The 24319-nt window shown below is 29.3% G+C and overlaps 2 protein-coding genes across 2 annotated transcripts; both read right to left on the bottom strand.

Annotated features, from left to right (window-relative positions):
* Nucleotides 1-5010: 5010 nt before the first annotated feature.
* Nucleotides 5011-13219, bottom strand: LOC123293394 (polycystic kidney disease 2-like 2 protein). Its single transcript, XM_044874208.1, has 14 exons — nt 13065-13219; nt 12813-13007; nt 12637-12750; nt 12384-12523; nt 11534-11662; nt 11150-11271; nt 10156-10380; nt 9525-9753; nt 8949-9070; nt 7016-7163; nt 6170-6378; nt 5831-5961; nt 5540-5648; nt 5011-5119 (listed from the first exon to the last, which is right to left on the bottom strand). Exons 1-14 carry the CDS (start codon nt 13165-13167, stop codon nt 5011-5013), a joined length of 2085 nt encoding a protein of 694 aa, XP_044730143.1. The 5' UTR covers nt 13168-13219.
* Nucleotides 13220-14134: 915 nt separating this feature from the next.
* LOC123293386 (zinc finger protein 260-like) lies at nt 14135-19050 on the bottom strand. Its single transcript, XM_044874195.1, has 2 exons — nt 18018-19050; nt 14135-15515 (listed from the first exon to the last, which is right to left on the bottom strand). Exons 1-2 carry the CDS (start codon nt 19048-19050, stop codon nt 14518-14520), a joined length of 2031 nt encoding a protein of 676 aa, XP_044730130.1. The 3' UTR covers nt 14135-14517.
* Nucleotides 19051-24319: the final 5269 nt, after the last annotated feature.

The following is a 24319-nucleotide window of genomic DNA, read 5'->3' as shown; positions in this document are numbered from 1 at the left end:
GATTGTTGGATTAAATAATAAGAAATCTACAATTAAAGCACGCGTGGCCCGAGTTAACCAATGATTATTTTTCATACTGTATAACAACATACGAGAATCACGTTCACTTTTCCAAAATAATAACTGAGAATATCCACCGGTCGTATAATGACCATAATCGCCCCAAGTTCCAGTATCATTTGATGCACCTTCTTGATAATACCAAACGCTAAGTCAAAATTTATATTTTTATTTAAATTTTTTTAAACTATTTATGATAAGTGTAAGTCAACACTCACAAATCGGTTCCAAGGGGTCGTTTATCTTCAACAGTAGGTGAAAAATAAGTGTAACATACACGTTTAAATAATCTATGAAATGCACTATGCACCAGACAAGAATCATTTTTTACACGTTTCTGGGAAATAAGAAAAAAATTATTTTAATGCCTGGATGAAGTATAAAAAATCTTCTATTACCGATTTGATTAGATCTTAATGATCGAATTTCTGGTAGTAACTACAATAGGTTAGCCTATGTAAGTATGCCAATCTACCAAATTTGAATCATTTTTTTCAAATATTTGTTTAAGTTTTACTAATTGGATAAAAATTTGGCTTAATTTTTCAAAATATACCTCACTTTTTGTACCTGGCGAAGTCATGAAAATATAAAAAAAAAATTAATTTAATTGTTTTCGACACACAAATTTTATCCAATGTTAATAAACCAATTTACCAAGAAACCAAATTCTACGAATTCTTCGGATAAATTTTACAAATGATTCCTAGTTAAATTTTGTCTAATTTATCAAAAAAAAAATTGATGAATTAATAAATGGAGCTTACCATTATAATTCTTGTAGTTCCAATTAAAGCATTCTCATATATTGGATTATTATCATAAAAATACAATCTTTTTATTCGTAACTCATCAAAATTATAGTAATATGTGGGGTGTAGAGTTTCTATCAACTTTTTTGTAAGGTACTAAAAAATATAAACCATTACTTTGGAAAAATTACCTAAACTAGCAAGCACTACAAAGTCGCCAACATCGGAAAAGACCTGCACAACGATTCACAAATGTATAGTAAAAATAGCCTCCTACAACTTTTTTTTTTTGTAAGCTGCGAAAATATGGAGGATATTAACTTTATAAAATTATACACAAAATGCTTTTTTCACATTTGTAAATTTTCTCGAACATCATCGGCGTAGCTCCCTTCAAGCAAAGTGTGTGTTTAAAACATCACTGACATTTTCTTCTGTTGAAATTGGTGTTTATCTCTTTTTTTAATACAAAAAACTTCTTCGGAGTTGATATATTGACGACTTTAAGTTTTATTTAAAAGTTAAAATACATACACCCCAAATATCACCAGCACTTTTTATTTGTTTAAAATTCATTTGGATTTTTATCAAGTTTTTGAAATCAGAAGTGATAAAGGCTCTTCGCACAGAATTCGTAAAATGATATTTATATTGAGAAGGATATACGTCCAAGTAAAGTGCTACCAAGAAAAAAAATCCAAATTATTAATTGGAAAAATACTTTGGAACTTCCAAACCCTTCTAAATTAGAATTTATTTTTATATATCGAAAAATTAGGCACGAACACCTCCCCTGGAACTGAACTGCCCATGCATTTAGCTTTCACATGATGTACCCGAAAACGCCTATGAATACACGATGTTAAAATCTTACTTAACGTTAAAATAAACACAAAAATTAAAAAAGTTGCAAGTTCTACCATCGATATTTGCATACGATAATCTATATTATCGTTATCCATAACCAAATCATGAGTCTTCCAATATTCTTAAAAAGAAAAAAAATACACTTTAAAGCGTTAAGGCCGAGTGCAAATTGAGACGTATGTTAGTGAGGAGAGCTGATGAAATATTATTTAGATGGAGCTTAGAGGTAAAGCAGGTTTATGAATGGTGGGTATACTGGACAATAATTACTTACGTCGAGAATATATAAAAACTCACGAGGTACAAACTGCGGCGCCTGTCTATGGATTACCCTCCATACATGAACCTACGATATCCATTCTCATCCATCTACATAAAACTGCACCGCGTCACCTCACTAACAGGTATCTCAATTTACACTAGGCCTGCAAAAACTTCAGCTCAAATTTGATAATTTACTTTGCATTCTTATTTTCATGGGCATGGATTCATTTTTTACTTGACCAGTTCTTTGAAGATAACTATCGTACACTGATGGGAAAGACGCGTCTGTATGTTCAGCCTCAACACGATCCAGATTTTCCATAAACTGTGCAACTGATTTTGCCGAAATGTATCCCTTTCTCTGTGATACAAGTCGTTTGGATTTTGGATCTAACGGAATTTTATTAAAAATTTTAAAGTGTAATAGTCCACAATAACTATTAGTGAAAATTTTTTGTTATTATACCATTCATTTGAAGCTTCGTATTTTCATTATGGCTGAGACAATTTTTATTTGCAAAATTTTTGAAAATGCATCCTTCAGAAAGTTAAATTTTCGGTATATCGGACGACGAAAAATCTGGTTTTAGAGGGTCAGACCAAACTATTTTTGCATTTTTTATTCACTTGTCATCTTATTAGTATAACAAAAACAATTGGCTATTCATCAATTTTATGGCAATGGCGGAATTAGAAATCGTGAAAGAGAACGCACTATTTTCAAAAATATTTCATCGCATTGAAGCTATACAAATGTATGATAGTATCTACTGTAGGTACTATAAAGTTTAAAGCAAAAATTACCGAAAGATCTTATAACAATATTTTCTCCCAACAAAAGTCTTTCATTCTGACTCTTTTTTTCTGCAATTTCTGCAAAAGTTGTTTTACCAGACAATGAAATATCCTTAATACTTTCGCCTTTGTTCGAATCAGTTAGTGAGACACATACACACATGTCTTCATTGTCCAAAGGTTTAGAACACGAAGGTTTAGGTTCATGTAGCGATGTAAGTTTAGATAAATGTTTAGAAGTGGATGAAACAGGTTTAGATAAAGGTTTAGAAGTAGATGATACACATTTAGATAAGGGTTTAGTGGAAGATACTGGTTTGGATAAAGGTTTGGCAGTGAACGACGTAGGTTTAGATAAATGTTTAGATGTATGTGATGATGAACTGTACACTGCCATAAATGATGGATTTATATATTCTTCTTCAATGCGATCCAAATTTTCTTCTACGGGTGACGCAGGGATAAATTCTTCTTTTTGTGATACAAGTTTTTTAGTTTTTGGATCTATTAAAACATCAATTAAAAGATTAAGATTTGAAAAATATAGTAAACTAAAATTTTTTTGTTGGTACTTGTTTTCAAGTTATGCTTTTGTTAAAATAAGTTTAGAAGATGAAGTTTTTATAAGAATAACTAATTTCTAATATTTCGACCGAGATCATTTTTATTCTAGAAAATTCCAATCCACCCGCTAAGTTGGATAAGAAAGTTATCAAGACTGATGTTAAAAACAAATTCGCAAACGTAGTAAAATATTTCTATTCCTATTTAAATAACGAAGCAATGGAAATGAAAACACGATGAACACACTATAGTGAATTTTTAGTATGTCGTATTTGGCAGATCACAATTGTTTCAGACCCAGGTCCGCAGATTCAGATCAATTCGATCTCTAGTAGCCTAATCTACGCCAGGCTGGATACACAAAATCACTTTTCTGCTTTGCCGAAAAGAAATATTTGGGTTTTCGTGACCTATATAGCCCGCAAGGCAACGATCAAACAATTTACTGCAGTTTACATCACCGTTGAGACTGTGTACATGCGTTTCTTTACGATCTTACGGACAACGTTTGACTTATAACTATCGGTTGTTATTCGATTTCTTTCCGTTATAATAAAAAAAATGGATATATTTCAGTTTAAAGCTTAGGAATGCTATCAAAAATTGGTCCTGTGGGCTATTATTCTCTAATTCAAATATACGGATTTTTTCTATCCATGAACAAATTACTAAATAGATTTTAAAATAAAAATTACCGTATGTCTTTATAACAATTTTTTCCCCCACAAAAATTCTTTCACTTCCCTTCTTTTCTCCAACCTGTGCTGAATTTGTTGTCCTAGGCAACTCATTCCCTATAGTTTCATTTTTTATCAAAACAGTATCGGAACGATATGGACATATATCTAGAGGCTGATCATTTGAAGGTAAAGATGATTGTAATTTAGGAGATGATTTAGATGTAGATGATGGTGCTTTAGAAGATGGAGATTTTGATGAAAACGATGTCTGTTTATAAGATTTTGATTTTGATAATATAGACGATGGTTCGTAAGAACATGAAGGTATTGATGACTTCAATGAAGATGATGTTAGCTTAGAAGACCATTTAAATGAAGATGATGGTTCTTTAGAAGATGAAGACTTCGTTAGAAACGATGATTCTTTATAAGATGAATATTTAGATGCGGATGATTGATCTTTGAAAGATGCTGATTTTGATGCAGCTGCTAGATGTTTTGCATTGGGTGATGAATGTGATGTACATGGAAATTCATTGTCCATCTTTAATAATAATTATTTTCTTATCTTAAAATGTTTATAAAAAAAAATTCTTTTCTGTCATAAACAAGCAAAAAAACTACAATATAATCAAATGTATAAATAACTGATGCTTTCACGAACAATTTCCATGGCAATGGAAGTTTTAATTAACATTACGTTCAGAAATCTTTCCGGTGGATACTATTTCTAATTTGATTTGTTCATATATTCAGGTAAATACTACAATTCTGAGCAGCTTTTATTTGAATATAGATTAATTTCATTATCTCAAGACTTTCTGCAGGTTTATCTACCGAATTCCCGGAACTTTGAAGTGGCTATTTCTGTCAAATGTTTGCTGATGGCACTTTTAATTTTGTAATAGATTTCAGCTAGTAATTTAATAAAAATCTAGCAAATATTTCATGAAATAAACTTTTATTATGCATTTATTTTTACAATGAAATTATGTATTAGGTATAAAGTAATCTGAACTCTTAATGATTTAGCAAACAGGTTTCAGACAAGGATTTTCTATTAATTCTCCAACATTAGAAATACGACGTGAAGTTGCAGCAATTTGTTTTTCTATATATACTAAACGACACATTATTCTGAAAAAAATCAAAGATTATTTGAATCGCTTTACTTTTCTCTGGTCAATTTTTTGATTTTAATTTCGTAATCTATATATTTCAATAACTTTAATGTCATTTTTATATATATTTCTAAAACAGGCTCTTCATATTAAGCAATTAGTACACAACACTATAGTTCCTACTCATTAATCTCAAGAAGAGTTCCTGATCACACTATGAACATCAAAGAATAATTATTAATAACTGTCGAAAATAAGGCAATGCATTGTCATTCGTAAGATTAAGTGCGGAACTAATATTGCGGATTCCAAAAAGAAGCCATTTTTTTAACATAGCATAACATCCGGCTCTCTCAAAGTCTGTCACTCCTACTCCTAACTTAATGTACGATTATCAGGCTAAACAATTGAATCCAGAACTGTTCCAAAAACTTACTCTTTAAAGTTGGCTAACGTTAAACCAGTCCATCTGCTCTCAGTTAAAACATCTTCCTCATCCAAGATACCTTTGTTGTATAATTTTAACTCGTCAAGTGTTGGAGGTTCTAAAATATTACAAAAAGTTAATAAATTGGTTCTTATTTTACAATTTTGAAAGTAGGATTCCAAAGACTATTGTCCGATAAAAACACAACTAATGATTTTCCTTTAGAAGCATAGAATGCCACAACAAAAATCGTGGTTTAACAAGTTCTTAATGATAACAAAAAAATTTTTAGACACTTACCCATTGGAGCAAAGCCTTTTCTTTCTAAATCAGTGACTATTCTAGCAATATCATGTGGATTAGTTGCTTTTTTGCCATCAATTCCATATTTCGCAAGGAACATATTAATCTCAGTTAAGGTAAAATTACTCCTATAAAAATATTATAATTTATCCATAACTGACCGTAATATAGGCTGGAGTGCCTCATTTTCTAGTTTCTGTCATGGAAGACAGGTTTGATAAGTACAAGGGTTGCAAATAGCTAATTTTTTTAATGATACTTTTCAAAGAATCCATTTTGTACATGTTAATTAGATCTTTATATTACGATTTGCAATTTAAAAAATTGATTACAAACCTTAATAGTGCATGTTTAACGCGTAAAAGTGCACTTTTAGCACGCTTTGAATTTATTGCTTCGCAAGTAGGTGGGCGGAAGAATGGAATAACTCTATAAATGCCACGTTTTATATAATTTCCAAGTGGTAAAGCATGCTGGACACCAAATCGATCTTTTTCATATTTAGTCATCACATAAGTTTCATTTACAATTGCTAAGAACATGTTCTAAAACATTGAAGTAATTTTTTGTTTAATATCGTAGCTTAAAGTACCAGACAACATGAAAATCGTTTAAAGCTGCATCGAAAGTGCCCATCATCGATACTCAATCGTTATAACCGATAGTTACAGCAACAAATAGTCGATTATAATGCATATGCAAATGCGAAAAACCTCGTTCTTCATTAGAAGTACACTCTGTATTGAAGAGCAAAAATTTTTGATCACCAAATTCTCAAAATAATCATTTTATTACGGATTCTTGTTTTTTATCGAAAAAAAGTAACTTTTTCCTATACTTGTTTAATTTTTAGCTTTAAAAAACATCAAAATCCGGTATCGAAAACTGTAGTTTATGAAAAACAGTTTTCAAACAAAACAGTTGCATTTTTGCAACAAAGAACGAGATAATTTTACGTTTGACCATATAGTTGTTCCGAATGATAATACATAATGTATTTTAATTCCTCCTAAAACTTAGCTGTGTTTTTGCTTTCTATGATTTCCCATTTCATTCTAGAAATATAAGGATGAAAATTTTTAAAAATCAACCTGCATGCCTTTGTATACGAAACTCCGGGCACAAAACGCGATGTTGCTTTAAACGGTATTCACTGTAATTTAAATTAATTTAAATACATACCACCATAAAAAAGAAGACTGTGAATAAAAATGATAAGAAATATAATGGTCCAATAATACGATCAGAATCTTCCAATTCTGTATAATCAAAATCACCCAATAAAATTTTAAATAACGTATACATCGATATCAAGTATGTACGAAATTGTCTAGCCTGTTAAAAAAATGCATTATTAGGAAAATATATTAAGTTTTATTTTCCCTAAAATAGATGGCACATTTAGTAAGTCCTCATTTATGTATTGAATCCCCTCTGGTGTGTGTGTGTGTGTGAGCGTATGTATGTGCGTTTATCTTTGTTACTCTTAAGTTCCCCAAACGACGTTACGATTAGTTAATTCATAATAATGATTACTACATGGTAGCCGAAATACGTTTTTATAATTTTTTCAAAATCCGTTATATTTGTCGTTTGAAAGGGGTTTTCACCTTTCAAACAAGCCATCATTCGGCTCTCCGTTTCGTTTAGAAAAAACGTACTTGAACCCCCCTGCCCTCCACAAACTTGAACTGGTATAAATTTGAGCCCTTTTTCTTGAACCCACAAATGCCCACATTTTTACATTACTTTGAAATGTAAAAAAATTCAACGAGATTGAAGCAATTTAAATGTCAATTAAGAACTAATATTAATAATCAAATGAAAACAACATACTGTTGCTCCAAATAATAAATATCCTAGTTCAGCAAAAGCAAAATAGACTAGTCCAAACATTACGAGAAATCCCAAAATGTGCTTTAATGACTGAAACAAAAAAAAATAGGTTTTAAAAATCAAGGTCAGTGTGAATATATAGTATACTCAAAAAGACCTTTACAACCTATCACGTATAGTACCTAGGTGACAAAATGTATCGATTTGATTAAATTGCCTTTATTACAAAGTTATATAGTTTTAATTAAGGGATTTTGACTTTCCAACCAATATAAAAACTAAATATGTTATTTTTTAACTGCCCAATGAAGGTATTGTAATGGGTCCGAAAATTCAAATAGAAATCTTCAACATTCTGTACGTTTCATAGCTAGGATCACTTTTAGATTGATGCCTGTGTGGATGCATTTATCGTCATTCTTTCGTAATTTTTTTTCGTTTACGGTTTCTCGTGAATGACAGGCGATAACGATCTCGAATTTGCGCCAATCTATTGCGTAATTTCATCATATCATCATAATAAGTTAAAAAGACATGAATAAAGCCGCGCGTAGAAATTGATGCGTTGGGCAGAGCAGAATTATAAAACTTACAATTTTTCGATTAATATTATAAAACCTGGCAATTTTGATCTGTAAAACTTACATTTACGGAAACATTTACTGTGTTTTATTGAATTTTTATAATATTAAAAAATTATTTCTAATTTAACTAAGTCGATTTATGTCAATTGTATTAAGCGTGCTCATTATCGGATTACCCACATTAGCCATGTGGCAAGAGTAATAAATGCTACGGAATCGCGCACCAACATCTACCTGAGTATTATAAAATTTTCAAGTTTTTAATTATGCTACTCATACTCGATAAAAGGGCAGGTGATGGAATAACGAAGACTAAAAATGCTTATAAAAAGTTGACCAATAAAAAGCCGGCCACAATAGCCGACAAAGATGGGAGATAGTTTTCACAAAAACTAAAACACGAGAACGATGACGCTACTTTTTAACAGTTGTTTTATTTACTACGTTAAACTTAGGAACCTAAATCAAACTAAGGGCCTGCGAGTCCAACACTGGCTTAATCCAGCTGTGTGCATGCAAAATTGTTGTAAAGGCCTTTTCGATGCCATTCTGTAATTAACATTAGGACCAAACTTACACGTATGATAACAACATTCAACAGTGACATATATGGCGTAAAATGAAAATAATTAAATAATTTTAAATGGCATAAAAATATTAATATACCACATATTTTTAAATAGATCCATTCGTACCTAATATAACCATCCAAGCTTATGTACTCTTTTTCCAAATTTTTATCGTGTATCAGTTTTGATATTTTTGGTGAAAAGGTAATACCTTTGATCAATAAAAATATTGTAATATACACACCACACTAAAACGAATTACAAAGTAAATTACTCATTTTATCACTGAAGGTTATTCGACAGTCGTCAAATTAACTGGATGTATTATATGTATATGTTCTTTGGTATCTGACAATTATGCGATAAACGAAAAGTTTCTGACAAAATTATTTCGGAATATCGTCCTCAGTATACGATTTTGGAACGATATCTTACTAATTACCCGCTCATCCGTCAAAATAGATTCATTTTTTTAATTTTTTGGGTAAAAATTACTGTAGAAAATGTTTTTTATCCAAATTAAATACAAAAAACTTTCCACCAATTTTTTTAAATTTCTATTTTGTGTAATTGTATTTAAATTTTTGTGTAAGAACAAAAAATTAGTTTGTTCAACGATTATTGGGCAAGTACTTTTTTTCAAAAACAGGCAAATCCGGTTAATTATTCATACGATTTATATGAAATCTAAAATGCACTTACACCAACAATTGCAACATCTATAAAGTTGTTCCAATACTGGAAGTATCGACTCTTCAAAAATCTAAGTTTAATTATTTCCTCAATTATATAATACACAATATACATTGCAAATGTTATTTCAAATCCGGTAACAATAAAGTCCCGTGCGGTGAGCAAACTAAACAATTTCACGGTTTTAAATGAATACGATGAATAAACGCCACCAGTTGGTGGTAATTCCATTGTCAATCTAAAAAAAATAAATTATGAGCAACAGAGCTTAATTGCTAAAGTCTTAATTGCTCTTCCTTTAATGTTTCTTTTTATTATACGCTGGTTATTGAAACAGTATTCTTGTCTTTAGCCAAAAACATGAAATGTCTTCAAACAAAAGTGCTTAAAGGCCTGATTTTGTGGTATAAGAAAAGCAGGTTGAGGGGTTTAGAAGTTGACGATCAGGCAAATTAAAGACCATTTTTTTGCATTTCTTCATTTAAGAAATTTTCACCTGAATTGCTGAAAATGGGACATACATAATGAAAATAAAAATAACAAATGGTTTAAAAAAAATATGATTTTAAATTTTGATCTTGTCAACATCTACGAAAGTCAATTTGTACACGTAAACTTTATTGACGATACTAAAACTTACTGAACTCGACAAAATAGATTCACTTGAGCATTGTATATTAAAAAATCCACAAACAAGACCCGTGTTCTGCGAGCAACCCATAAGTTTCTTTTCAATTCATTTATAGCGCTCCTTGCTTCATCCATACTAGAATACGATAATGTTTGAGAATAACCACCTGGATTATATATACCAAAATTACCCCAATAAGAATAATCTTCGCCGTTATCTTTCCATTCAAAGAGTCTATGCAAAATATGTAAAAACTCAGTTATATTGAATATTAGCGATGCCTGGGATGAAAGAGCCTAGTTTTTTTAACTAGGTAAGTAGGCAACTATTCCACCATTAGCACAATATATCCTAACTTGATACAATGCTAAAGCGGTTGATGATGGCAGAAAATTTCATTCGGTTTGCATGCACTAGCTCAAACTAGCACTAACACAATTCCCTTAAAAAATTCAAACATCTCCCCCCTTTTAATCCGACAGATAAACAGTTCCTTATACCAAAGTTCAGCTCATTTGAACTAAAGGGATGTCTTCATAAATTGTAAATTACTGCTATAAAACGGACCTGTAATGCACCCCACCACCCTCCGACGTCCTTTGATACAGTGCATAAGTCTATATTTTCGAGAAAAATATGACAGAAAAGTGAATTAATATCCGTTGAATTATCGATATTTTGATACTTTGTTTGACGCAACTAGCGCATTTTCAATAACAAACTTTAAAGTTTACTTATCTTATAGTTTAAAAAAATTTAAAAACATGTTTCAATGTGATACTGGGAATTGAAAGGTTAAACACTTCTAACAGAAAAGGGCAGGATAGAAAATTAGATGATAGGATTAGTAGCTTAAATCTTGGTTTAAAATATTAGTTTATACTCTCTTATTACTTTTACAAGCTTATTGGCTTAAAAACAAAGACATTTTTGTTCACATGTAGCTATAAAAAAATTACTCATGTGTATTCTGGACATAAAAGATTGATTATTTTTCACTAACCTTGATGGACTAACCCCAAATGCAGTTTTATTTTCATCAGCTTCATGATAGTAATCAAAACAGGATGCAAATTCTTTTTGAAATGCATGATGAATGCGGCAAGAATCACCTCTATTTGCTTTCTTTTATAAAATTATAACAACTTTATAAATATATTCGAAACCATACCTAAATCTACCTTAAAACGGGATGTAATTGTGTTAATAAAATTATTTTAGATAGCAATATCCGCTGTCGGCGATTGCATTTAAAATTTGTGTACAATTCAATATTTATATAGAGATTATACTAAATATAAGAAAAAATTTAAATTAAGTAAAATTTCGACACTAACACACAATTGCTCCCAGTTTTGTGGTAAAAATAAATACAAGATCATAATACCATTCTTATTCTGGGCAATCCAATAAGTATACTTTCAAATAACACTTTTGTATGTTTTACAGGATATTTTTGTGTATCATGAAAATAATATTCGGTGTAAATCGTATCAAGAAATGGTCCGTTCAAGAACTGAAAATAAAAATAAATAACAATCCATTTTAAATAGTTCATCCTTTTAATAACGATAGCAAAAAGGTTGAAATAAAAAAAGAAGCAATATTAGTGTTTATTCATAATCCAGTAGCAACTATAGGGAGTTCACGTATATATTGCTGTGTCCTGAAATTAAAAAGTGAATTAAATGTTTTTTGGGACACTGAATCGAAAAAAAAACGACCCCGAGAACGAAATGGAACCAGTTATTCACATACTCAAAATTAAAGAGTTTTTTGAGTTCCATTCTTACCCATTTTCAAATATTTGTTGATGTTAGGGTCTTAATAATTTTTTTTTATCTCGAGGTCAAAATTTAGTCGAGGAATCAGTAATATCAATAGTAAATAAAATTGGGTATTGAAATTTGTTGGTTTTAAGGTGAATAGAATGAATAGATACATTTAAGTATCATTTCGATCTCGTGGCCAGTTCCATTCAATTTAACGTAAAAAACATATGAAAAACATCTTGATGCCAAGAATTTTCCCACTGAGAAAGAGAAGGATCCAAAAAAAATTTAATATATTATATATATTTCTTGTGTGTAGATGTTAGTCACTGTATTCCTCCTAAACGAGTGGACCGATTTTTATGATATTTATATAAGGCACTATTATCTATTTCTACATACATCGAATGTATTCACTTCTAATACTTAATATTGTTTAAAAAGATTGAAAAAGTTTTACATTACCGCCCAAATATCCGGTGCACTTTTCATTTCAGGATATGTGAATATACGAAATTGTGGATTTTTGAATTTTGAAAATATCAAATTACGTCTCAATGAATCAGTTAAATGGATTTCAGATTTTGATCGTTTTCCATATGACACTGTGAAGTAAAAACAAACAATAATTTGTTTCAAAATTTACTCGAAATCAATTCTGAATCATTCCTTTTTCGGTACAAACTTACTGCCAGAGGAATTTACTAAAAATACGAACCTATTAGTACAATAAGTAAAAATATGAAAAAAGTAGACACTTCGGATAAAGTTGTTCTCATTCGCAGATCACAATCCGGACTTCTTTCAACCATTTCTTTTGTAACCCAAAATTCTTTAAAATACCGAAAAATTAAAAAGTAGCTTAATTACTTATATTACATTTTTTTGTATTACTCTTTAATCGCTGTAATATTGTCAAACTTGGAATTTCATCCAGCTCCGCAGGATCAACAAAATCCGCATCAAATGTTGATCCTGATTCTGTTTCTGATTCTGATTGCTTGGATTGAGTACGTGTACCTTGATTTACAAAATCATCGATTTGGTTGAAAAACACTCTTTTCGACACCTCTTCTTGAGTTTTTGGATCTAATACACGTTCAAAAATTTTTTAACTGATTAACATATTATTTATGTTTTTTTTACCAATAGTTTTAGAAACAATCTTTTCTCCCAAGAATTGGCATTCTTGTTTTTGGCGTAGAATTTTTTCGCCGCAGTCATAATGTCTTTCTGGAGGGTCACACATTTTACCACACTCAAATTAATGCAAAGGAATACTGAACTTTTGTTGTCAAATTATTAATATGAAAATAAATAATGCAAGCCTACTTAGAAAACACTTAAAAATGTTAAGATTCAATTTGGTACCGGAGCTGTCTGAATTATCATGAATGTTTTCTGTCGAACTTTTAACTGACATACCACAGATTTTTGTGTTCAAAAGGCTAATCGCCAAATTGTTAATGTTAAAATTTAAAAAACTCATGAGCAGCAGAGCTCTATCACTCAAATAAGGCTCCCCTCAAATAATAACTACCTCTCATTAGATCCATTTTATTTCAAGGAGAATGAGATGCTGGAAGTTGCTACCCCCAAGAAGCACATCCTTGACACCTTACATACCAATGTTCAACCATCTAGATCAATTTGGAGAGGCTGTAAGGGGTGCAGAATCTTATAAACCGTGAAAACATTATTTTGTGATATAAAAAAGGGGATGGGGGTAATAAAAAAGGACACTTTCTTGGCACTAACTCAACTTAAATTCCCATTTTCAACGCTCTAGCTTAATTTGGAGTAAAGATGTGCAAATTTGCACAAAAGCTTAACCCTTAATAAAATAAAGTACGAAAACTAAAACCCCGACAATTACAGAATCGTGCTCTTAAAAGTATGAAAACAAGAAAACATTTTCATTTGAAATTGTTATGATAAGTAAAATTGTCATTACAGTCGCGGGACCTCGAAGAGTAACCAGTTTTCCACAGGACCGAAAAGAGGTCCCCCGACTGTAATGACGATTTTACTTATCATAACAATTTCAAATGAAAATGTTTTCTTGTTTTCATACTTTTAAGAGCACGATTCTGTAATTGTCGGGGTTTTAGTTTTTGAACTTTATTTTATTTAAACTATTTTGGGGTTACAGTCATTCATTAAATCGAGATTTGTTTTTCGATCATAACTCTATGTCCTCTAGAGGGCACCAGATTCAATTTAGCGTGGCGGCACATAGCCTATAACCAGCGGGCAATCAAGACGCTTCTAGCGATACCTCATTTGTCAAATTATGATAAGTAGTTTAGAAGCTAGGTGGGAACAGATGAACATACATATGGACCAAACACATAACCCTCGCCATTGTATAGTCGGGTAAAAAAAATTAAACCTGATGTGCATGATTTTGAGGTATAAACAGGAGATGATATTGATATATACTTAAAATTTATTGTAAAATAATTTCCAGGTATAAATTCGATTATATGTTTTTCTTAGTAAATGATTTATCACACACTTCACATGAACTGTAATGGATAATTTAAGCTCGTAGTAGAGTTTTCTTTGGTCCAATTTAAGTGAAAACTTCCTTTTTTTGCTAGTTAAGAATGTGTGCGGTGTGAATTAATTTATGTTTACGTAAATTTTTATTCTGGGTAAATGATTTATCACACACTTCACAGGAAAAAGGTTTTTCTCCAGTATGAGTTCGTTTATGTTGATTTAAACTACACCTCTGAATAAATGTTTTATCACAAATTTCGCATGTAAAAGGTTTTTCCCCAGTATGAGTTCGTTTATGTCGAATTAAGCTGCTTTTATCAGCAAATGATTTATCACACACTTCGCACGAAAAAGGTTTTTCTCCCGTATGAATTCGATTATGTTTAATCAAATCTTCTTTTTTAGTAAATGACTTGTCACAAATTTCACAAATAAATGGTTTTTCCCCAGTATGAGTTCGTATATGTATAATTAAATTGTTTTTCTTAGTAAATTTTTTATCACACACATTACATGAAAAAGGTTTTTCTCCAGTATGAGTTCGTTTATGTTCAATTAATGTATGTTTGTTGTTAAAATTTTTTTCACAAATTTCACATGAGAAGGGTTTTTCTCCAGTATGAGTCCGTTTATGTATAATTAAACTGTTTTTTTGAGTAAATGCTTTATCACACACTTCACAAGAAAAAGGCTTTTCTCCAGTATGAGTTCGATTATGTTTAATTAAAACGTCTTTAGTAGAAAATGATTTATCACAAAAATCACAGGAAAATGGTTTTTCCTTAGTATGAATTCGTTGATGTGTAACTAAATTGCTCTTTAACGTAAATGTTTTATCACATACTTCACATGAGAAGGTTTTTCTTTCTATCGTAACATTATTTTCGAAAGGTTCTTCATCTTTAATAGACTCATATTCTTTTGTATCATTTTCCTCAAATATTTTACGTTCATATTTATTCTCTATCGTAAGATCATTTTCGTACGATTCTTCTTTTTTAATTGGTTTATATTCTGTTGTATCATTTTCATCAAATATTTCGTTTTTAATAGTAAGTTCTGCATTTGATTCGTTTTCAAGTTTAATTTGTCCTTCATTGATAAACAAGTCAATATTTACAAAATGAAATGAATTACTTGCCATTTTCTTTTTATTTTACAAGATCTCCACAAGCACAAGATACGATTTAAATAGCATTGCGATATGCCTACGAATACGTCAAATGTTTATGCCATAGATAAAAGGTATTGGGATCTGACAAAAGGAGGCATGACACCTGGTTGTCAAAGTAGAAACTAATTTCAAGTTACAGCTGTTAGTGTTGAGCATTGAAAAGTTTGGAGTTGATTACTTTTTGCAAGTTATAATTACAACAATAATAAATAATTGATAATAAAAATTAAATTATTTCGCCTGGAAAGTATTTACCTCAATTTAAAAGCACGAGAAAAGTGTTGAATGAAAAATTGCCAAAGTCGTTCCAATACGAATACAGATCTGAGATTTCATAATTTGCCTCAAGCAGGCAAATATTACATGAAAGTTGAAAATCATTTTGGTAATTTTGAGAAAATTGATGTCTTAAAATTATGGCAGAAAACACTGCAATTAAAAAATATCAACCAAGTCAAAAAGTGTGCTCACATCATTAAAAAAAAAAAATATTATGTCTTATCAAGTAAGTACAATGTTTATAATGTATTATTGAACTAATATGTTTAAATCTAAAAAGATTACTGTGTTTTGACATCAAGAATACTTGAAGATATATTTATTTATCTATATCGATTTGATGAGGCTTTTCTCTTAAATTAGTTGTTTGTAAACAGTATGAAGTTAAACTGAGCACATCCTCCTCTCTTTCGACTTGATTTTTTCCACATTTAATCACATGACCTGCTTTCAATAGTATTTCACCGTCAGTAAAATTACAATTCCTCGGCTTTGTTTGACCCCAACAACAAATTTCATTAATATTAATCATTCTGTTCTTGAAAAATTGCACAAAGAGTATGTATTGATATGTTATTTTTAAAATTTGTCACTTTATGTCAGCCATGTTTTTTTTAGCCCCGCCCATATGTCAGATCCCATATATCGGTAAAGATTTTTACTGATATAAGTAGTCTCTGGTATAAATGATTTGGACAAACGAGCATATATGTCATCTAGTGTCAAAACAAAATATTACTTGTTGAAACATTTGGGTGCGTTCTGAATTACTGATTATAAAAACTTAAAACATGGGAGAAAGAATTTCTTGAAATCAACACTTAAAAAGGAAAAATGGAATTTGTATAAAAAACACAACGTTAATGATTTATCGATTTATATTTAAAATAAAACATCATATTAATAGTTACGGTTCTATAAAATATCTATTGCTAAATTTTTTTGTCCTCTCATAGACACTATGTTCCTATTCATATTTTCAGTATTTAAATTTATAAAATATATCTTGAATAAGGAATACGTAGACGAAAGAAAGAAAAAGCTAGTATTAAAATTCAAAATTAATTTAATAATCGTCAGCTACAATGTGTAATTATAAAACATCTTAAAATTATAGTATCTAGTCTAAACTATTGTGATATAGTGAATAAGCCGAACAAAAGTTTCGATTGTGGAAAAGTTGCGAAACAGTGACGTGTTTATAAGACTCCAAGGAACATTCAGCCAACTTAACCCAGTTGTAGGGGCGCATATGAAGCCCAAAATTTTTTGGAGATGCTTATTTGTGCATAAAATTGTTATCTAGAATTGTATTACAATACACATCTTATAAATAAAAATACATCGTCTTATAAATAAAAATACATCGAGATATTATAAACATTGAATACATAGTTTTAAAAATGGCAATTAGAATATTATACAGTATACATGTATTGTATCAAGCATACATTTATATGTATGTGTTTGTTTATTCGCTCCGTGCGTGAGTTTCGTTTCCATGGTAACGATACACTAATTTAATTATAGAATTGTATGAATGCATATATAATTGTATGTATTGCATTTAAGACTTACATTGAAAATTGAATATTATTGTCTCACAAATTTAAATAAATAATTCTGATAATTTACATTTGAAAAATAATATTTGTGCAATTTGATTTCTTATTTTCACAATTTTTAATGCATTAAGTTTAATTAATTAGTGTTTTACAATAATTTTAATTTGACATTTCTATAACATTAACATGTAAAGAACTGCAAATTAGTAATAACAGCCCCCGTTAACGCCAAAATTTTTCACTGGAAGCGCTGGCATCGATTTTATTGTCCCTACCATGACTACGCACACAACGAATAGCATATACTATATGTCCACTGAGGCAGTGAGAAGAAAGATAATCTTATTACTTTATGTGTAAGAGTGACTATCTTTCTTTACTTACATGACGTAAAAAAACAACTGGTAATAAGGTAAACATGGTATTTAAACAAATAAATCAGCCTGTTTGTTTTTACTTGTTTCTAATCAATTTTCACCGGCGCACATTGGCGAAATTAGGAAAACCGTTTTATTAAATTTTTTATTCCATATGTGCATTCCCCAAGTGAAAATTTTCAGGCTTTTTGCTAAGCACGCAAGTGTTCGGTGTGAATTAGTTTATGTTTACGTAAATTTTTTTTCTGAGTAAATGATTTATCACACATTTCACACGAAAAAGGTTTTTCTCCAGTATGAGTTCGTTTATGTGTAGCTAAAGTGCTTGTTTTAGAAAATGTCTTATCACACACTTCACACGAAAAAGGTTTTTCTCCGGTATGAGTTCGTTTATGTTCAGTTAAATTATGTTTACTAATATAAGTTTTATCACAAATTTCACATGAAAAGGGTTTTTCTCCAGTATGAGTTCGTTTGTGTTGATTTAAACTGCACCACTGAATAAATTTTTTATCGCAAACTTCGCATGAAAAGGGTTTTTCCCCAGTATGAGTTCGTTTATGTCGAATTAAACTGCTTTTAATAGAAAATAATTTACCACAAACTTCGCATGAAAAAGGTTTTTCTCCAGTATGAATTCGATTATGTTTAATTAAATCTCCTTTTTTAGTAAATGACTTATCACAAATTTCACAATTAAATGGTTTTTCTCCAGTATGAGTTCGTATATGTATAACTAAATTGCCTTTCGTAGTAAATTTTTTGTCACACACTTCACATGAAAAAGGTTTTTCTCCATTATTGATTCGTTTATGATCATTTAAATTTTGTTGCTTAAATGTTTTATCAAAAACTTCACACCTTGAAGGTTTTTCTTCATTGTATTCTAACACTTTTTCATCAAATATTTCGTCTTTAATATTTAATTCAGTGTTTATTTGCCTTTCAAGTTTAACAAGTCCATATTTGTTATTAAATAACGGATCATTTAAAAAAATTCTTCCATGCTCCATCGTAATATCAGTTTCTTCTAGTATTTCTTCTTTAATTGCTTCATGTTCCATTACACCATGTTCTTTTTTAAATGGATCATATTCTATTGTATCACTTACAACAAATGTTTCATTTTTAATAATAAGTTCCTTATTTGATTCGTTTAATTTGGTTCTATTAATTTGTTCTTCAGTGAAGAATAAATTATTATTTACGTTATGAAATGAATTACTCGCCATTCTGTTTATATTAGTAGAAGATCCCTTGATATAACGGATATGGTAAGATGTTGTTGTTATTATCGTAATCAAACCTTAACGGCAATTATAAAACAATATTTTTGTAATTCCTATTCCACGAATTTCTAAATTCCATAAAAATAAACACAGAAAACGTCTAATTTTTGGTAATTAGTGTATTCGTATTTAATGATGTTATTGACATATCTTTTATAACTTTGTTGATCACCGTAAAGCCCTGATGAAGTCAGCAAAGTTGACGAAATGTTGGCGAAAATTAAAAAATTTTACATAAGGTCTTTTTTGTACATCTTTTCCGTTAAATTACACGAATATACAAATAAACATTAAAAAATACTAACAAAGACTATATCAGTAAAATATTCTCTGATACTAATTTATTATGTTCATTTTGTAGATTATTATTTTTATATATTGTAATCTATGGCACGAAAATTATCTAACCATCATGGTAGTTGTAGGCATTTTATCTATGGTCGTAAGTAGCATATTTAGATAATATCTATGATAATATACAGAATGTTCGATTTACATCTAGGCATATAAATATCACGAGTATGACAGAATACATGCGTTAAGTAATGCATCTAAGTGAGAGGTATTTTTATTGAGATAATTGTAAGACACTTGGAGAGTGGGAGTTTCTTAGATGAACTACAACAGATAAGACACGATACAAGTAACTTTTGCAATTTCATATAACATCTATAACACCTCTTACTTAGATGCATTGCTTAACGCATGTACTTTGTCATACTCGTGATATTTATATGCCTAGATGTAAATCGATTATTTTGTATAGTAATGCTAGTCTTAGATCATTTATTATTAGACATGCCCAAACGTGTACCAATTATGTACCTTAGATCATATACTTCACTAGATAAGCCCAACGTGTATCAAATATGTACATTTTTGCTTCTCAGAGAAGGTTAACAAAGACAACAACATTGCGCATGATCGTATTGACGCAAGTCAGCTGCTTCAATAGTTACTGTTTGTTTAATTAATTCTGTGTAAAAGTTCTAAAACGTGGTTATATATTGTTTTATTTACAAGGAATATTTTAAAGTAGACATTATAACAGGTTAGAAAAGTTTAATGTTTAAATAATATGTATTAAATGGCAATTATTATGTTGGAAATACGCGTCAGGATATTATATTGTATACTAAGTAAGACATGCCCATTAATAATCATGCTTCGACATTTTTTATCCTTCTCAATCATCTTAGATAGATGGATAGGTATATACAATTTTGCTACGCAGAGAAATTTATTATTATTAAATGCATATAATAATATTAATATTTTATTCACACTAAAAAATTGTACAAAATTTTATGTGTACGTCATTAAAAAAGATATATAAACAAGGTATAAAAATATAAATAAACAAACAGTGTAATAATTAAAATATTACAAAATAGGGTTGTCCTTAAGGAGTTGAAGTGTATTTATGCACTGAATAGTATGATTTAATAAGGAGAAGGCACTTTATATCCTCCCTCAATTTGTTTAATAAAATAAATGTCAAAAAATTAAATGGCTGGTGTGTCCTATTTAAACGATGATGAGGAACTATATAATTATCATTGTTTCGAGTATTATAGGTGTGAACTAGTAACAGGCCATGAAGACTTATTGTCATGAGCATATATCAATTATTTATACAAAAAGTCACAAGAGACAGTTAATATTCGTAAAGTTTTGAAATGATCCCTGCAGGAATCTCTTGAAGAGAGGTTTGATAAATATCTGATTACTTTTTTTTTGAATTTTAAAAATCCGATCTACATGCGATGATGAGCCCCATAGAATAAACCCATAGGTTAGGAATGAATACAAGTTGCTCAAATAGAAAACTTATATGCAACTATTATAGACATCAAGACCATTCTAAAATTTTTCGGGTGAAATGACCCACCAGGAATCATGTTGAACAAGTGAAAACAAACAATTGACTGAGTTAACTTCGAAAAACCCCTACATAGTTTACAATGAAAGGAAAGGCGTAAGACTCCAAAAAATTAGATTTAAAAACTCCATTTGCCTGTACTAATATATTAAGATATCATTATCAAGACATGACGATTTCGATAAAAGGAAAAATTACAGGATAGTTAAAAAACACAAATAATTAATTTTAATTAATTAATTTTATTATTAATAATAATTAATAAGTATGTGATATACATAATAATTGTATAATTTGTATTTGTATACAACTTAGGTATATAATGAGAATATTGTTTCCAATATAATTAATTTATGTATAATAGATTTAGACTGCACATTATTAAATGTATATTAAATTTATCTTTTTTTTTATAATTTTATTTGATTTGATTAAATATTATTTGATCAATTAATAATAAATAATCAATATAATTGAATTTATATACTGTAAAAAATAATACGTGATAATTAAAACAATATATTTTTTTAATAAATTAAATAATGTAAATATCTTCTATTAATTTAATTTATTAATAGGCCAATCAGTACTAACGTCAGTTTATTTTATTTCTTTTGAATAATTTTGAATTATTCGACTTTATTTCATGAATAATTCTCATATTTTATCCAAAAACAAGATCAATCGAAAAAATACAAAATCTCAACTGTCAAATTTTTCGAAAATGGCATTATGGTTCTCTAAAATAAAAACCGAAAGGCGTGTATGATTGCAACGTATATTATGTATATTCTCCGCCTGTTTCATTTTGCTCAAAGATCATGACTTGTCGATTCACTGCTAACTATTCAGGCCACCAAGTACGGGGCCTCCCTAATTAAAACGAATGTCACTTAAGTATATAGGCATTTATTTCTATTTGAACTGTACTCGTTGAGTATTTGATGTAGACCATAGAAAGGATGTCTTTCTCTTCCTTGGAATATGCCATTTTCGTAAATTATATCCGCTTGAAGTATGAATCAGAGCTAACAGAAACCGTGAAGGAAACTTTACTGGAATCGCTATCATTTCTAAAATTTGTTTGGCATTTTTTAAAATTTGATTAAGATTTTTTTATTTGAATCGATTTTTAAACTGAAATCGATTCAGTTCTCGGTTAGCTGACACTGAAGAAATTGGTTGATATTGATCCATTTGTATGACTGTTTGAACCTTTTTTATATATGAAACAATAATAAATATACCGGTGGAATGGAAACTTCTCGTATTTATAAAATCTTAGAAACTAGGCTCATCTATCTATCGAAATTCAGCACATTGAATTTGCTTGCTACATGAAGTTAGTGTTCTAACAATAATTTACATTTACATTTACGTAGCTGGCTGACTCAAACGAAGGTAAAAGACTCCTCTCAATCCTAATTTTCTACGTTGCGGATACACTTTTTATCTCATTTTCTCTCATGGCCAGATTACATAATACAAAATATTAATTAATCAAAATTTTAATTTAATGTATTTACAAAAATATACATGGCAATTATATTAAATTTATAAAAACAATTAAATATATTTTGTATTATATTTAGAAATTAGTATTTCATTAGATCAATCGCCATTTTGAATAAAACATGAAAGTTATTGATGAAATTTTATTATAAGCAAAAAAAAAAAAAATAATAAAAAAATTTTTTTCCAGTACAAAAATAGTTTAATCATAACAAAAGCCATATCTTATTTACAATAAATTTAAACGTTTTTCTGAAAATTCTTCAAAAATATTCGTGATGTCTGTTCAGTTCATTTTTGCTTAAAAACACAAGAAAAATTAAAACACAAAAACAAAATTATTTCTATTTTGCATAATTTTGATGTACGCTTGCAACAATCAAAAATTTTGTTAGACCTTGCTTGCCATACTCAAAAAAAAAATTTTTTTTAATAAAAAAATAAATACATATTCTATACTCCGAAAATTTTTTTTGGGATTCCTTTCATAAAGTTAACAAAAAAGGTTATATAAACATATGGCCAAAGTCTTTTCATTTCATAAATATACGATCATTCACGTTTTCTAATTTTTTTCAGAAAATGAAAATTACCTTTGGATATCCTATATTTAAAATAACCTTTTATTATTATTTAAAATAATTTATTAATCATTGAATTATTCTGTATAAGTGTATACGGCAAAATTAACTCATTTGATTGGCATCTTTTGCGTTATTTTTTTTTTAAGGAACCGTTTCGAGGTAAACTTTCAAAACTTTTTTTCAAACTCACTCTGTTTGAAAGAAATGTGTTATGAACTGTTTTTTGAGAAAATGAATTATTAAAAAATACAAAATAAAAATTAAAAAACAAATTTATAAATATTTTTTGGAATTTAAGACATTTAAAAAAAAAATTGTTTAACAAAATATTTTCATTTATCTACAAATTAATAATTTGAAAGTTAAATTATTGCTATCACAGCCCTACCAAAGAATCTTCTTTTTCATACATTTGAATGACAATAAATCAGGCATAAAAAGAATTCTGGTTATTATTTTCATACTCCACAATTTTTTTAAATTAAGTAAAACTACTTTTGAAAGTTTCTTATTTTCAAGAAGTCTAAGCATCATTTGTTTTCATAAATATAGTAAGGATGACCAGCTGGAATGAACATAGGTTTTCATTATTTAATGAGTCTCGTTAAAATTTGAATCCGAACGATTAAAATATTGGGTTGAACTTCACTTTAAATTAATTAGAAACTTATAAAATTAATTCCGGTCAAAAATATTTGAAATACTTCGGTCTTTTGTGACACATGACACACGAAACAGAAAAAACCAGGAGTAGACTTCTTAAAAGTATAAATATCTTAAAGTAAAGGTATTTTAAAGTATAAATATCTAAAAGTAGTTTTACTTAAGTAGAAAATTTGAGGGATAGAAACTAAAAAAGTAGATTTCTTTTTGATGCCATTATTCATAATTAATAAATCAAAATATTCCTAAATAATTATTCTAATAAAATAATATTTTTATTTCAATTTAATGATTTTGTTTTCTTTATTTTTATACAATATACAGTGGAATTTGCTTAGAAATGTACAAACAAATGCAATTTCTTATCACTTTAATAATAATTAGTTCTAAATTCTGAATACACACAAGGCCGTAGCCGGAAACACAGAGTCAGAAATTTTCGTCTTAAACGCTCTAGCACTAACAAATTCAACAGTATTTTATTACATCCTAGAAAAAGCTCTACCTGCCTTTGCGTCTCCAGCTGCGTCCTTGAAACAGAGTCTGATAAAATCATGCAAGCCATATGAAA

This window comes from Chrysoperla carnea, chromosome 1 (genome assembly GCF_905475395.1).
Source record: "Chrysoperla carnea chromosome 1, inChrCarn1.1, whole genome shotgun sequence".
Lineage (NCBI taxonomy): Eukaryota > Metazoa > Arthropoda > Insecta > Neuroptera > Chrysopidae > Chrysoperla > Chrysoperla carnea.
This window is presented reverse-complemented; position numbering and strand designations above follow the sequence as displayed.

Excerpts from the sequence above, each read along its gene's own strand:
- LOC123293394 (XM_044874208.1), bottom strand. The coding sequence starts at position 13,167 with ATGTGTGACCCTCCAGAAAGACATTATGACTGCGGCGAAAAAATTCTA. Across the intron at positions 13,008-13,064 it reads GATTGTTTCTAAAACTATTG|ATCCAAAAACTCAAGAAGAG; the intron begins GTAAAAAAAACA and ends AACGTGTATTAG. Across the intron at positions 11,663-12,383 it reads GTGCACCGGATATTTGGGCG|TTCTTGAACGGACCATTTCT; the intron begins GTAATGTAAAAC and ends TTTTATTTTCAG.
- LOC123293386 (XM_044874195.1), bottom strand. The coding sequence starts at position 19,050 with ATGGCGAGTAATTCATTTCATAACGTAAATAATAATTTATTCTTCACT. Across the intron at positions 15,516-18,017 it reads AATTCACACCGAACACTTGC|GACAAATTAAACTTGAAAAC; the intron begins GTGCTTAGCAAA and ends TTATCAATGAAG.